We start from the raw sequence: 16,745 nt of genomic DNA, 5'->3' as shown, positions 1-16,745 counted from the left end.
TTGACGTCGCAGTGTACTTTGGTGTACTATTTGTTGACCATGTTTAAACAAACTTCATTTGGCAATTGAAGATAGCAATTTCCTGCCTTTAAAAAATAAAAAAACACGTTTCATAATTGCATGCGTCCGAAGCGCTTATCTGGATTCATCTTCATCAGGAACGCGGCGAACGCCCAAGGCCAAACATTTCAAATGCGAAGATGGATAAGTACCGAAACCTTACTTTCTTAATAATTTCAAAATTTATCAACAGACAATTTTAGAAAATTTGTTAAATCATGTCAAAACCAAACTACTGACTACTGAGCTGATGGTTACCCTCGGGGACTAATAGTTCACCAGCAGAGGTATCGACCCAGTGATGTCATAAATTGAAAACAACACGTCTAATAATTGCATGCGTCCAAAGCGCTTTTCTGGATTTACCTTCATCAGAGCCAAACATTTGAAATCCGAGAATGTATAAGTACCGAAACAGTTGAAGAACTATATGTTAAAAATACCTGCCTAAGGTCAACTTTGCCTGAGGGAGTTGAAACCTTAGTTTCTTGGTATTTTCAAAACTTATAAACGGACAATTTTAGAAAATCTGTTAAGTGAGTTACTTATTATTGTGTATTCTTTAGTGTTCTATGTTGTATCATGTGTACTATTGTTTGTCTGTTTGTCTTTTTCATTTTAAGCCATGGCGTTGTCAGTTTATTGTAGATTTATGAGTTTGGCTGTCCCTTTGGTATCTTTCGTCCCACTTTTACGGGAGCTCGCTTCTCAGTTTCAAAATAATTAACTTTTCAAAACACTAGTTTATATTGATAGGGAATTAATGAAGGAATCCAAACAGCAAATAAAAATATATAGGTCACCGTGCTTGTTTTCGAGATGTTAATCATTGAAATTTTGGCGGGAAAATATTCTCTCTTGACTTTTAATGGCTTTATCAATGACAAGTTGATGTTCTCAAAAACTGTTGAAAAGTAATTAAAATTGTATAAGACTTTACAGATGTCTTAGCACGTGTAAAAGATTTACAAAATCATCGGACAATTTTTTTCAAGGCATTCAAATGGATAAAACCAGAGGATTCCGAAAATCTGTCAAAAAAACAATATTTGACAAGCCAGCTTCCTTAACCTTTGAACCGATCAATGATTATTATCAATTTCTGTTTTGTAATTCTCAGCAAGCCACGCTGCTTTATTGTTTCTTAATATCGTTAATAGACTAAATAGATATCCGACAATGTACCGTATATTGTATATATAAACCTTATCAAGTTTGCTGTTAAAGTCAGCATTTCGTATTTGTTGTAAAGATATATCATAATTGAAAGTCTATTTTTCTTCGTTTATTCCAAATACATTGCATTTACTTTTTTGAAGGGCAGGGAGATTTTTTTTTTAAATGGTAAAATAAAAGCGGGGTAATATTCAACCACATCGTTATTTATATTTATTTTTCTAATTAGAAAATGTTACAAGCCCTAATTTGAATCTTTGACATAGCTTGATTTTGTAGTGCGATAAAAAGAAATGAGATAAAAAATTGTAACGGAAAAAAAGCGGAGGAAATCATTCATCTACATCGTTATTTATTTAGTTTTGACTAATTAGAAAATGTTCAAACCCTAATTTGTATCTTTGACATAGCTAGAGTAGAGTTTGTAATTTGCAGGTGTCGTTTTCTCATTTGATTAACTCCCACTTTGCTGAGTGTAGCATAGACCGAAAAGTACATGTAGACTTTTCGAAAGTTAAAACTTAGTAGTTAATTATGACTCTTACTTGATATAACTGTTCTTTATCGGGAAATGGTATACACACAATAACTGTTTAGTGTCTTAGTGTCTTTTTAATATCTACTGTATTTGAACGAGGCTAGGAAACAAGGTGTATGCGAGCTTTTAGCGAGCTATTTGTACACCTGTTTCGAGCCGAGTACAAAAAGCTGATATTTAAAGACACTAAACAGTTATTGTCTTAATCCTGCAATTAATTCTGTTTATTATTTGTGTTTGAAAGACACAAAAACACATGTTTTACATTTATTTTCGATTTGAAATCCCTTGAGGCCCGTGTAGTAATACGATAAAGTTACCACACATTCAGCTGAAGACGGGTTCGTAAAAAAGAATCTCGAATGGTCAACAATGATAGATCGCTCAAGGTGGATAATAATTTCTATTTTAACATAAAAACTAATTTCATTAGTAAAAGCAAATAACAAAACATTGTTCAATTTGAAACAGAAGTGTACGAGTTGTCCTACGCTTCAGACTCGAAATTCACTTTACATGCATGCTGAAATTGACATGGTTGTTTTTGTTACACAATCATACACATCAAGTTTTGAAATCGATAGTTGTCATCGTAGAAAAGATTGCTGTTCATATGTGTTTGTTATCAGTAATTTGGTATGATTCGTATATAAGTAATCGTTAATTCGCAATTGATACGTCATAATGGAATGCGGCTGCAATACACGTTCTGAGGTAACGCAGGTTCATACAATACTCAGTCCGGCAGTGGGCGGAGCTTTAAGAACACCCAATTGCAGGATAAATAGACAATAACTGTTTAGTGTCTTTAAATATCAGCTGTATTCGTACGAGGCTAGGAAACAAGGTGTATGCGAGCTTTTAGCGAGCTACTACACCTGTTTCAAGCCGAGTACAAATACAGCTGATATTTAAAGACACTATAAACAGTTATTGTCTTTATCCTGCAATTAATTCTGTATATTGTTTGTGTTTTTAAAGACACAATTTAAACTAACATATTATCTAGCATTTGTTTTCGATTTGTAATCCCTTGAGGCCCGCGTAGTAATATCAAAATCACCCATTACGCTGAAGACGGGTTCGCAAAAAAAAGAATCTCAAATGGTCAACAATAAATAATACATCGCTGAAGGTGAATAATTATCTTTTCTAACATTACAACTAATTTCAACAGTAAAAACAAATAAAAAAACATTGTCAAATTTGAAACAGAAGTGTACGAGTTGTCCTACACTTCAGACTTGACATTCACTGAACATGCATGCTGAAATTGACATGGTTGATTTTGTAATATAATCATTTGAAATCGACAATTGTCATTGTAATTGGAATGCAACTGGAATACAAATTCTGAGGTCACACAGGTTCAAACAATACTCAGTCCGGCAGTGGACGGAGCTTTAAAGTGATATATCTGTATAGTATACAGATACAACATAGCGATATCTGTAGGGCTGTATCTGTATAGTAGGACACCCAATTGCAGGATAAATGAAATTAGTTATTGCCACAAACTGTACGTTCTATCAACTACAGTTTGTTTTAAATAGGGTTTTTTGTTAGATTAATTTATATGTTAATTTCGTTTAAATATTTTTATCAGTTGTTTTACTGTCAAGTATGTTTACACAGTTTCGGCTGTTTGGTCCAATTATTTTCACATTTACCTTTTTATGTTTTTGGTTCGCTTATACAAATGAGGAGATATGGTACGCTTGCCAATGATACAACTATCCACCAAAGATCAGATGAAGTGGATGTAAGCAATTATATGCAACCATACGACCTTCAAATGAAAAATCCATTCCATAAAGTCGGCTATAAAATGCCCCGACATGAAAAATATAAAACAATTCAATAGCGAAAACTAATTCAGCATTTCGTATATGTGATGCAGTTGTTTTAATTTTCTAATACTGGGTTAAATAAAGTGCTGACTATCCCTACTCCTCCGATAGAAAAGAGATGCATCAGGGTATAAGGTAATTCCGCATCAGAATACTACTAAGAAATAATAATAAGCAATGTATCAAATTACAGCGATTTTATTGTTGGTCTGTTGCAGATTATTCCTCAAATGCATAGCAAATTAATAATGACAAAATAACACTTGTGCAATCTTCTTATTTCACATTTAATAGGCAACATATAAAAAAATAAACATTGGCTTCGACATTCTAATACAATTCTGATTTCAAATGCATCTTTACCTTGTATAAAGGTCACCCTAGTGAGTAGGAAAATTTATTTTATAGAATCCATGACATTGGACAAGAGGTTCAAAATGCAATGATTAAATAAAATGGTACAGAAAAGGAATGACCTGCCAAGACATGCTTCGCTAAGCAGATATGACCTTTTTAACAGGTCTTGCTGTAATGTGACATTATTTTAACAGCACTTGAACATCTTTCGCACTTCAGATCTGAATTTTTCATCAAGAAATCCGTATATTATAGGGTTAGCCATATTGTTTATAAAATAGGTCCTCAAAAGAAAGTTGTAAATTAGAAGTTTATTGTTAGTCATGTTCTCCCAAAAATTTTCTTCGAGACCATTCAAAATTGATATTACTAAATATGGCAAAAAACTGATTACGAAAACTACAGTTATAAGAGACAACATCCCGGTTATGCGCAATGAACGTCTTTGCTTTTTGGAAAATTTGTTTGTCATTCGTATTCCTTCACGCACAAATTTTGATTTCCGTTCAAGAGTTGAAGTGAATGATTCTGAACTACTTTCTTCCGAAATCGATTTTCCTGAAAAAAAGCTTGCCCTAAAACTTTTCCTAAAACTTGACCGTTTGTTTTCCGGCCATTTTAGTCTTAAACTTGATCGCCTTATATCCATCCGGGTTTCAGTTTTCTTGCTTAGATCTTTCCGAAGCTTGGGAGAATTTATCAAAATATTTGAATATTCATCAAAGGTATTACTAGTGTTTACCAGATGCTTATTTGGCTGTTTTGTTTTGTTAGTGAATGACGTTTCAATCACTTTTTCACCTTGAGATTGCTTTGAATTTTCTGATGCTTGTTTCCCATTTTTACATTTAGTTTTGTTTCCTTGAAATGTCCCTTTACGCCATACTTTTATGCCAATGCGAGTGTACAAAACAGTCAGTGTACTTGTAGAACCAACAAATAAAATAATAGTCACCACATCATATATTAAAGGAAAAATGCTTTCGCTGAAATCATTGGATATGTAACATTCATAACCGGTTGTATTTGATACACCAGTATCAAATGAAGCAACACCATAAAGGAATAATATCGGCGTAGACAGTATGAACGCACCCATAATGCACGCAGTACATATTGCTTTTGTTCCAATGTCAGAAATTTGTTTTTCAAAAGGAAGACATATCTTTCTGTAACGTTCAATTGAAATAAGAACCAATATAAATGTAGACGCATGTATTGTTGATGACAGAAGAAAGTAGAGAACTTTACACGGCACGTCCCAAACAAACAAGTACGGAAAATTCATATCGATCACATGGAAAGGCATTCCAAACAAGCACGTGACTAAATCTAAAATGGCGAGACACAATATAAAAGCTCGAGAACTTGATCGTCGAAATCTAAATTTGTAAACATATAGAACTATTAGATTTCCGAAAATTCCTGCTGACATAAGAATGAAAACATATACAATAACAGGAAGAAGTACCGCAGCCTCGTTATCGTTTAAATTTTGTATAATTGATGCCTTGGTGTCATTAATAGCTCTTGTTACATTGATGATGTATGTGTCGGTGCTATTTCTTGTCACATTGCTGATGTATGTTAGATTTGACATTTTAGTCATTTAACACTTTCACATATCTGTGTGTTTTAGAATAGAATGCTTCATATTACACGACTATAAGACCGCCTCTCATGATGCCAATGTGTTTAGTTTTTTTCACTGACACTATTTCTGCATTTCTTTCATTTGATTGTCTTTGAGTGTTCAACCTGGAATTTGTTTTATGATGCAGTATGATCGCAGCTGGTCTGTACTTTTTCGAGTCCCATACAGTTTCTTCTTTTCCAACAATTAAACCACTCCAGTATATAAATAATCCATACTTATCAAACTAGATGTATCGCCTATCCTCAAGAAATTGGTAAAGTATAACCCACCTAATACATCAGAGTATACATTGGTTAATATATAGAATGTATAAATGAAAATTGTAAGTTATGTAAAACAAATGTATAAAATGTGACGTTTAACTACTTATAATTGAACTTAATTCAGGATATCACTTTTTGACATCACGTCATCTTCAGATTAAGAAAAAATAACTTCAACTGTCGTTAAACCGGATAAATATTATAAAATATCTTGTTCTGTCATTTTAAGATCCGTCTACATCGTATGAAACTTTTGCTAGAAATGGTTTATTCATATTTCGCAATTTCCACCCGACCTGACACTAACTATACATCTATATGTATAAACTTTTATAAAGACAGATATTATTTTAATTTGTATATGTATATTCGGGTTTTTTTTATTATCTATATCAATTAAATATGATTTAAAAGAGATAATTAGATAGCATTGTATTTGGTTTTTTTTTTTACTTTTAAGAATCAAATCAAATCAAATCAAATCAAATATTTTATTATAGTCTCACCTCTCTACATGTACAATACAAACATGAACACAATATATATATACAACATGTTTTAATTAAAAGTACAAAACAATCTTAAAAACATTCGAGAGCCACTCTCAAAAGAGTTATGAGAGACTTTTACATAAAAAAGGACAGCTCGATAAAAATATAAAACATTTTTATCTATATAAAACATTCTTCCTTTGAATTTAAATATCATGGCAGATTTTGGCCGAATAAAAGCATAAATTTTTAATCATCATTTAAGTCTAAAAAATCAATATTTAAGAATAAGGTTCGAGATGCCGCTTGGGCAGCTTCGACATTATGTGAGCGTGATGCTACTACATCATGCGTCATGGATACTTTAAAAAATGAAGTTGTCCACAAACGAATATTCAGAAATACATGGAAGACGTGTTTTCGCATAAGGAGATAAATAAACTCATCATAGATAACAGGACAAAATTAAGTATATACGCCAGACGCGCGTTTCGTCTAAAAAACAAAAGACTCATCAGTGACGCTGAACTGTGAAATTCCTTGGAATCCCATTTGTATTACTCAAGATGACATTATTTTTCAACAAATTATCGAAATGGTATAGAACACCTAGGGGAGTGCATACTTTAAAAGCCAGCTGAACGTTTTTCATACTGATGGTAAAGAGAAATCAAACTTCTCAATAATCAAAATTGCTACCAAACTGCTAAATATATTTTACGGACCATATGAGTATTTGAACCAAACGCGTACGTGTGTACACTATAATGGCCCGACTATTTGAGTATGGTCGGACCATATGCGTATAAACTCGTTTAACTAATAACGGTTCAGACAATACGAGTATTTAGAACATATAGATATTTTCAAAATATTTTTTTAAATACATGTTGATTTGTAGCTGACATTTTATTGAATGACTGAACAACATCATATATCGTATGTGGACGAATTTTAATGTGGTCAACTTTAAAGATACTTCTTTATCAGCGAAAAGTTTTTTTCCGACGTAGTCGGTATAGTTTCGGTTTGTGTCCTTTGAACTTAAGGACACTTAACTATGGCAACAGAATACGCATTCTCGAAAATCCTTTCTGTGATTGGACAAAATGCTGTCATGGTGGGTGTTTTGGTTGTGTTTGAAAAAACGTCTCGTTTATTATATCGTGATGGAAAGCAAGTGAAAAACTGTAAATATTTGAACTAGTCAGATCTTACAAAGATTTATATTTTTATTAAAATAATTGTTTCTCCAATAGCTCTTTGCATCAATGACAGCTGTTTTTTCGGGTCAATTATATAATTTTTAATGTAAACTTTGTTGTACGAACATTCATGACTTTTAGAACGCACCTACGCATGTGAGATTTCCGCGTTTTAATTTTTTTTAAACATATACTCAATTTTTTTTAAATACGTCGGGTATCTTTTTTAAAGATAGTTCTTGTTTTAACTAATTTGACTGCTAAAAGAGTGACGAAAGATACCAGAGGGACAGTCGGACTCATAAATCGAAAAAAAACTGACAATTCCTGGCTAAAAATGAAAGAAGACAAACAGACAAACCATAGAACACATGACACAACATAGAAAACTAAAGAATAAGCAACACGAACCCTAATATATACAACCAATTATATTAAATTTATCGTTCTTGTTTATATGTTTGAAACACATGTGTGTCTCGAGTACGTGCCGGTTTCAAATATTTGACCTTAAGGCGTAAGGGAATTGAAAATTGCCATTTTAATCATAGTATAAATTGATTAATCCACTTTCATTAAAAAATAACAAAAATGTCATTTATTTAATTTAGTTGCGTTGGAGTCTCTCACAGCAACCTTGTAATGTTCCAATTACAAATGTCTTAATAAGTATTAGTTTTCGTTATTTTTGTCATATATTTGATAATGTCGGAAGATAATTAAATAAACCTACTGCCCATTTTTCTCACATAAATTGAACGAAATAATGAAAGCGGAGTGTCATTTGAAATCGTGTTTAAGCTTGTAGTTAAATGCAGTAAAAAAAAATCTTAAACAAATAATAAAAACCTCATGCGTAATACGGTATAACTTGTTTATTTTTATATTTTTTCATGTGGATTAAAGGGTTTGCTAAAAGTGATCGATTTTAATCTTTCATTGAATGTCCTTGTATTGAGAGTAATAACATTTACATTTGCCTTTTCTTAAATATTAAAATTTGATGAACCATGTCATACAGATAAGATTACGAGTCTTACATGTATGACCCTTGACCTTTTGCTCAATATGGAAATAAATAAAACAAATATATCTATATTTACAATAAGTGTTCTAGTAGACATGTTACGAAAAGGTATATTCACGACGCTGAGGTTGACAAATTACACTTTAAATGTGGGGATTGTTTCACAACACCAAAGAGATTACCTGTGTATATATCGGATTTCATTTAAAAACTGCATTGATCCTTTCGCAGGTAATTCCGTATGGAACGAATATTCAATAACATTTATACGATAAAAAATATAAGAAATAGATATTAATAATTCCCATTATATTTTGAAGAAACTATAATAATACTGCAAAAAATGTGGGGGACGTTCATGTTAATGCAGTAGATGTGCGGCGCAACGGAGACACGGGGCACATACGTGTGTGAACTCTTTGGCGAGCCCTTTATATATCTTGCAAATAATCTTAAGTATTATAATCTGTTGTATAACTACTCGTGAATATATATGTAAAGATCATTTTTTATATAGTTTAAAAAAACAAACACTCAAGCCTCGGTCACACATTACCGGATAGCTCGAACGGACGGCTAATGGATAATAAAAAGTTATCCGTTGACAAAATTTTTATCCGTTGGGAGTCCGTTGGTGTACTAACGGACATGTAACGAATGCCTAACGGACAAACAACGGACATTGAACGTACGTGAACCAGATACAAATGTACGTACCGGACAGAACGGACGTCGAACGTACATCCAACGGACGAGTACCGTCCGGATAAAACGGACACCTAACGGAAGCGTAACGGATAAAACGGATGAACAAAATATTCTGAAAATTAAAGGCAATAAACCATCTAAAAATTAAAGGCAATAAACCATGAGAAATTTCAATTGGCATTTGTCCGTTTTACATCCGGTAGGCATCCGTTTTATCCGTTATCCTTCCGTTAATGTCCGTTTCACATCCGTTTTATCCGTTAGGCGTCCGGTAGACGTCCGTTGGTGAATTGGTCTACCAGATCTCCAACGGATGCATAACGGACACGTAACGGATACAAAACGGACGAGTACCGTACAAAACGGACGCCTAACGGACGCCTAACGGACGCCTAGCAGACGTTCAACGGACATTTTATCCATTGGGCGTCCGTTCAAAGTTTTGAACATGCTCAAAATTTTCCACCGGACAGAACGGACGTCAACGGATAAAACGGACGTTTAACGGACGCCTAACGGATATGGACGGACGTCTAACGGATAAGAACGGACGTCTCACGGACATGAACGGATTGAAAAAAAGTTATCCGTAAGGCGTTCGTTCTAGCTATCCCCTAAGGTGTGACCGAGGCTTTATGCTTGTTTTGATCCAGTTGTTTGCCACCTAAATTTTTATCTAACGGGGTCTGTTTTAAAACAACTAAAACACGATTTCAACTTGAGGCATTTCTCACTATATAGTTTTAGAAAATTTTCGCCCGGTCATATAGCTTCGAAGGCATGTATTTTTTTTTCTTTATTTCCTTCAAACTTTGTCTCAATTTAAAAGTGACAGCTCATTTTATATTTTTTGTATTATAGTTTGTGATTGATTGCTTAACGTTCAGTGGCAAATATTTCATTTATGTTCAGAACGAGAAGAGGTTTATGTTAAATATGACTCGCTACTCATCGGTTTAACAATCCTGCAGAGTTTCAAAAGCATTGCATAATGACTTATTAGATATAGACAGATGTGGTGTGAGTGCCAATGAGACAATTCTCCATCCAAATAACAATTTAAAAAAGTAAACCATAATAACAAACTATAAAGGGCCCCAAAATTACTAGTGTTAAACCATTAAGTTTGCATTTACATCTTAAAACCACCTTGTGCAGATATTTTGTATTTCATAAATTTCTGAAACATTTGTGGAAATTCGCCAACCGTTTCATAAGAAAATGAGAATATGAAAAAAGTGACACCGATGACCAATGGGTCTTCCCTGCTAGGAGTTTCTCTAAAAGAAATATGGTTTTTTTTAATAAAATCTGTTGGATGGGTACCTATTGCTACCCTACGGAGGTACCAGGTTTTTTTTTCCGGGAGATAGGGGGACTAGGATTAAATTTGAAAAGGCAGGACGGGAGTTTTGAGTTGAAAAAGGCAGAATGAGTTACTTGGCAAAAAAATCCTCAAACTTAACTTGCTTACTATTTATATGATAATCAATCTAGAATTGGATGAACTTGTATAACCCTCAGCCCCCTTTTCTATACCACCCACTCCTAAGCGCGTACACCTTTTATGTCTCATGCAAGGTTTTAGCCAGCAATGACATCACAAAAGCAATTGTCGTATAAAATGTTACATACATAATGATGTTCTAGGTAAATGTAGATCTAATTTAAATTAACCAAGACGCACAGGATTTAAATTTTACCTGTTTAAATCTATAATCAATGTTTTGACACCGTCCCCAAATTTAAAGTGTAATTTGTCAATCTCAGCGTCGAGAATATACCTTTTCGTAACATGTCTATTTATATATACATGATGATTTTTATTTACATGTGGGATCAAAGATCGAACTTTCATAAATATTGTACACGCTATTTACTTTGAAATCGACATCTTTTAAATCATATACCATTTTCGTCTATATGACGCATTTAAATCTTTTAAAAGCAAACATTATAAAGATAAACAAGATCGGCAAATAGTTCAGCATAGATGAAACTGTAAATTTTCTTCTTATTGGAGTTTTATATCAAATTAATTAGATCTCTGACATTGGACTCGGACTTCTTGTTAACTGAGTTTTGCTGTACATATCTTGTAAGGGATTTTTGTATTCTACATTTGACTTTTAATTCTGACGGACTTTGTAAATTTTCACCTAATGGCGTGAGAAGAGGCGATTTATTTCATATCGGGGTGCATTATTGTTTATGTCTAGGCCCAGATCTTTAGCCCCTTTTGCCCGCTCTATTAATTCAGGCTTATTTCCGAAAGTTGGTTGGTTACACTTCTTTAAAAAAATCGTGTAACTCTTTCTTTTTCCAAGTACTAAAGTCACTTGCCATTTCTATCTATAAGGTCCTGGCTCACGTAGATATCGATATATAGTAAACTAGACTAGTTATTGTTGAATTGGGCGTTGTTATGAACGCTGGTAGGTTGTACCTACTGAAGCAGTAAATCTCCGATAGTGGAGAACGCCTAAAGGGAAATAACCTAGTTATCGGGAAGGACTATATGTGAAGGTTCAGATCTCACAAACCATTTTAATCCCTCGATATTTTTCCGCTTTTCGCAAGTCAGGAACCCCTGTTCCGGAGTTTAGTGTGCCATCCACTGTCATTGAACTACTACACATTTTTGTGAGGGGCCAACAGAAGCCCGTCTCCGGGTGAAAGATTAGTCTCGCTGTGTTGATGACCCATTGGTTGTATTGTGCTGTAAGTACAACTCGTTGGTCGGGTTGTTGTCTCTTTGACACAATCTAAGTCTCAATTCTCAATTTTGTTATCAGCAATATTTGATCAAAAAGATATTTAAGAAGTGCATTATATTCTAGTCTACAGAGTTGTGAAGAAGGCCCATTGTTAACGGTGTAGTTGAAGTTGTATCGAGGTGAGCGACATATGCTTTAGTTACAGTTTGTTGTGTTGTTACACCACTGTCCCATGTTAGAAGAAGGCTGAGCTCTCACATACATGTTTAACCCCTCCACATTCTTCATGTACCTGTCCCTAGTCAGGAGCCTCTAAGTCAGTGGATAACATTGGATGTGATATGGATTTGTTGTGACCCTAATAGGCTTTCGTAATTATGTGCTTAGTTTATCTTTTTATTGTTTCACGCTTTATCTTGGCTGGTTTGTAATAGATAACTATAAGGTTTTACTTATTATTATGCCGTACCGTAAGAAAAAGTAATAATAACATCTTCGTCTTTAAGTATCTAGATCCTAGTGAGTATCCGTCTCTTTCTTTCCTGGTAGAAATAATAGTTTTATTCAAATTTTTGCTTTAATTTGATATACATGTACACTAGAATTTTAATTAGGTCTTTCCACTTTTCTGTGGAAAGACCGATTGTTTTTCTTCTGATTATTTTTTTTTTTTTTTTTTTTTTCTTCCGCCTAATTTTGTTCTTGCGATAAATGTTTGTTTCGCAATATGTCGCAAGAAAAACAGTGTTTGAGGAGATAACTCCTACAAAGAAAAGTATTCAGTTACGCAGGGCACCTATTGACGAAACACTGGAAAACAATTGCTTGAGTTTACTTAACTATAAGCACAGCAAGATATACTATATATGCATATCTTGTCAAAAATAACAATGACAGACGACTCATCATAAAACATTAAATATAAAAAGTTAAATTTAAAAAAAAGATTTGTTTAACTGATCAAGATAAATGATGGCAAATTTAACTTATTATGGCATTCAATACGAAAACTTAACTTATTATGGCATTCAATACGAAAATTTTAACTTATTATGGCATTCAGTGCGAAAGTTTAATCGGGTTTGGTATTCCTTGAAATCATTTGTTACTCGGTCTGAATTGACTTCACTTAAAGTTGTAGGACTGGAAAGTCAAAGGAGTGACTATTAGTATAGTTCTATACTCTCACTCAAACGCATGTTTGTAAAGAGGAATTAATCATTTTTTTTCACTTTGGAATTGATTACACATTACCAATGCAATGTATATGTCGTGTACAAGTTGCAATTTTGTACATGTTATAACATGTACAAAAATATTGTACATGTTATAACTTGTATAATGCAAAAATACAAGTTATAACATGTACAAAAGTACCTCATACATGTTATAACCTGTACAAAATATTGCTTAAAAATGGTTTTAACTTGTACAAAATCGAAAAGTAATGATATTTTTCTATTATCGCAACAGCTGATATTGACCTCAATAACATTTTCATAACTTATTTTATTATTCCTTCATGTTAGTGTGTTTTGTCCTTTTTTGATACAGTTAATGTCCAGGGGTCGGTATTACGAAGCATTCCTAAGACCTTATCGTCTTATGACTATCTATGGACATATCTTTATTTGGTGAATTATAATTGTGAGTGTCCACTTTGAAGTCAATAGTAAAATACTTTCATTCTAGTTGACACTAAAAGACATAAAGGATATCCAGGAAAGATGTGTCTACAAATAAAATTGTGAATTGAAATCGGGTATGTGTCTAACGACAACCAATGGAGCAGACAACATCCAAAGGCTACAAATAAATGCTTTCAAAGTAGAGGATATATATTTAAAACATCAAAATGAAATTCGCGTCGTGCAATGAACTTACAGTTTATAAACAAAAAGTGAGTTATAAATTTACATAAGTCATGCTGAAGGCCAAAAATGTTGAAGAGTAGATCCAAAGATATTGATAATGAAGCGTGGTCCAATGAAAACTATTTCAGCTCTCTCTTGCTTTTACAGAGTAAGCATATAAGACATTGTTTTAGTCTTTGCATGCTATAAAAACGAGAGGGAGGCGTATTTCCCAAAATTATTAAGAATCGTTCTTAAATGTTTTGGAAGAATTTAGAAACTAGTATCTAATGTAATTGTCATTGAGGAATGCAAGCTTTTAGTAAATAGTTTCACACTTATTTAAACCATGATGGACTGCATAAGACATACAATTACACGAAAACACATTTTGCCAACATTATTCATGAAACATATATTTCTGAAACTTTGTGATCATTGTCCTTTACAGAAAAAGACACGTTCTGGCCTATTTATTGTTGTTCTTTCTGCATTGGTGAATTTAAATGTATATTTTACTTCTTTAAGATTTATTTTAAATTTTGTACAAGTTAAAACCATTTTTTTGCAATATTTTGTACAGGTTATAACATGTATATGAGGTACTTTTGTACATGTTATAACTTGTATTTTTGCAACATACAAGTTATAACATGTACAATATTTTTGTACATGTTATAACCTGTACAAAATCGCAACTTGTACACGACATATATACCCCTCTCAGAAAGAAAGCAGGAGATATATGATCAATTAAAGTCTGCATATTTTACAAATTAATTTTTAATTATTACATAATTCAAAATTAATGGTCGGATATAGAAACTACGTCTATAAAAACTATAAAACAGATATCCTACAAACCACAGTAACGGTATATAAATGCTTAAGGCTCATCATAAAAAACGAACATAGAAACGAACATAGTTATTCTTTAAGCTCTGAATTTTATCGTCAGGTAGAAACATAAATGCGAAAATAATGCTAACTACCACAACGAGAAAAAAAAATATCGAAAAGTTGGGCGTAAACATCTGCCAGTGACTTAAAACTATTTTGTGTAATTAAATATGTATCTGTCAGTGTCCATTGATTAACATAATCGACATATAGGAAAGCAAAGTTGATTGATTGTTGGTTGCTTGACGTCCAGTGGCAAATATTTCATACATGTTCAGGACGAGAACAAATAAAGAATACATACAATATGTGGGTTCTGTAATAAGAGACGACCGGGATTAAGGGCAGGAAATTTTGACTACCACTAGAGAATATAACGATGGTTAATTGGCCAGACACAGTAAGTTAGTCTAAAAACTGGCATCCTTCAAGGACCACCAAAGAGTTGTTGCAAGGGTTCATAACGTGCAGAGGGCGTGGTGCTTTCTTTTCACGAGGCATTAGTTTAAACGTCCCATTCTGACCGAACGTGGCTGTGTACTTATAACAGCCGCTCCGTTTGATCAATGGTTTCACTGCCGGTCGGGCGAAAACCTCAATGTCTACAATTCCATACCCTGGTCGTCCTTTGTGAAATGAAGAAAATAAAATTCACCATAGACATAAACAGTAACTGAAACATACTGCAACTTATTTTAGTCGGTGCACAAATTAAACATGTGCAGACCAACTTATAAAGAAATATATATAATAATTGTGTTATATATACTGTGTGTTTATTGACGTATAAGGACTTCCAGATATTTCCAATATTTTAAAAAAGGAATTCGTACACGATTAATTTCAATGGGAAAACAGGAATAACTGTACATACATGCGTATGAAATATTTTATACAACACAAATATAGAATACTTGTATATATAATAGCGTGCCTAACGTTACCTATGATTACCAAAATAACAAAACCATGCAAAAAGCTTTCCATTTAAGATCTTAGACCAGACACATCTGGAGATATAATTGTTGAATTTTTATGATACTACCAAATATAGATATTTGTTTTTAGAAACCAAAACGTATTGAAATTTGTAGCTAGTTCATGTAAAGAACTTAGCCGTATTACTTAAAACAAAATATCAGTATAATATTTCGACCCCACTATTTGAAGTTAACAAAACATTTATTTAATTCTTTTGACCAAAGGTTTGTAAACTATACAAATCATTGTTTTAACGTTTGTAGTAACATAGTAAATTATTATAAAGCTCTGATTCCTTTCACGGATTTGGCTATGCTTTTTGTACCTTTTGGATTATAGCTCTTCATCTTTTATATAAGCTTTGGATTTCAAATATTTTGGCCACGAGCATCACTGAAGTGACATGTTTTGTCGAAATGCGCATCTGGTTCAAAAAAATTAGTACCGTTCATTTTATTATGGACAATTATAGTGCATTGACTTGACATATCAACAATATAAGGATGAGGCTTAGAAACGGGGAAATGCGAGGCTGCGCCGAGCTATTTCCCCGTTTCGGGCCGAATCCTTATATCGTATATGTACATTTCATTGTGTTCTATATTTTCCCGCGAGTATGATATGAGGCCTTTTTAAAGGGGATTCCCCCCCCCCCAATATTTAAATCAAATAAATAACTTTAACGCATTAAACAACCATTGAAAATGTTGTTTTAGATTGCAGTATAAAGACAATAATAGTACATTGACTTGACTTATCAACAATATAAGGATGAGGCTTAGAAACGGGGAAATGCGAGGCTGCGCCGAGCTATTTTCTCGTTTCGGGCCGAATCCTTATATCGTTGATATGTCAAGTCAATGCACTATAATTATTGTCTTTATACTGCAATCTAAAACAACATTTTGAATGGTTGTTTAATGCGTTAAAGTTATTTATTTGATTTAAATATTGGGGGGGGG

General features: G+C 33.2%; 1 protein-coding gene across 1 annotated transcript; it reads right to left on the bottom strand.

The window, feature by feature from the left end:
- Positions 1–3,895: 3,895 nt before the first annotated feature.
- Positions 3,896–5,988, bottom strand: LOC134708618 (cholecystokinin receptor type A-like). The gene has a single exon (XM_063569268.1). The coding sequence runs from the start codon at positions 5,588–5,590 to the stop codon at positions 4,169–4,171; it is 1,422 nt and encodes a 473-aa protein (XP_063425338.1). The 5' UTR covers positions 5,591–5,988; the 3' UTR covers positions 3,896–4,168.
- Positions 5,989–16,745: the final 10,757 nt, after the last annotated feature.

This window comes from Mytilus trossulus, chromosome 1 (genome assembly GCF_036588685.1).
Source record: "Mytilus trossulus isolate FHL-02 chromosome 1, PNRI_Mtr1.1.1.hap1, whole genome shotgun sequence".
In the NCBI taxonomy this organism is placed as follows: Eukaryota; Metazoa; Mollusca; class Bivalvia; order Mytilida; family Mytilidae; genus Mytilus; species Mytilus trossulus.
This window is presented reverse-complemented; position numbering and strand designations above follow the sequence as displayed.

Coding starts and splice junctions, on each gene's coding strand:
- LOC134708618 (XM_063569268.1), bottom strand. CDS start 5,590: ATGACTAAAATGTCAAATCTAACATACATCAGCAATGTGACAAGAAAT.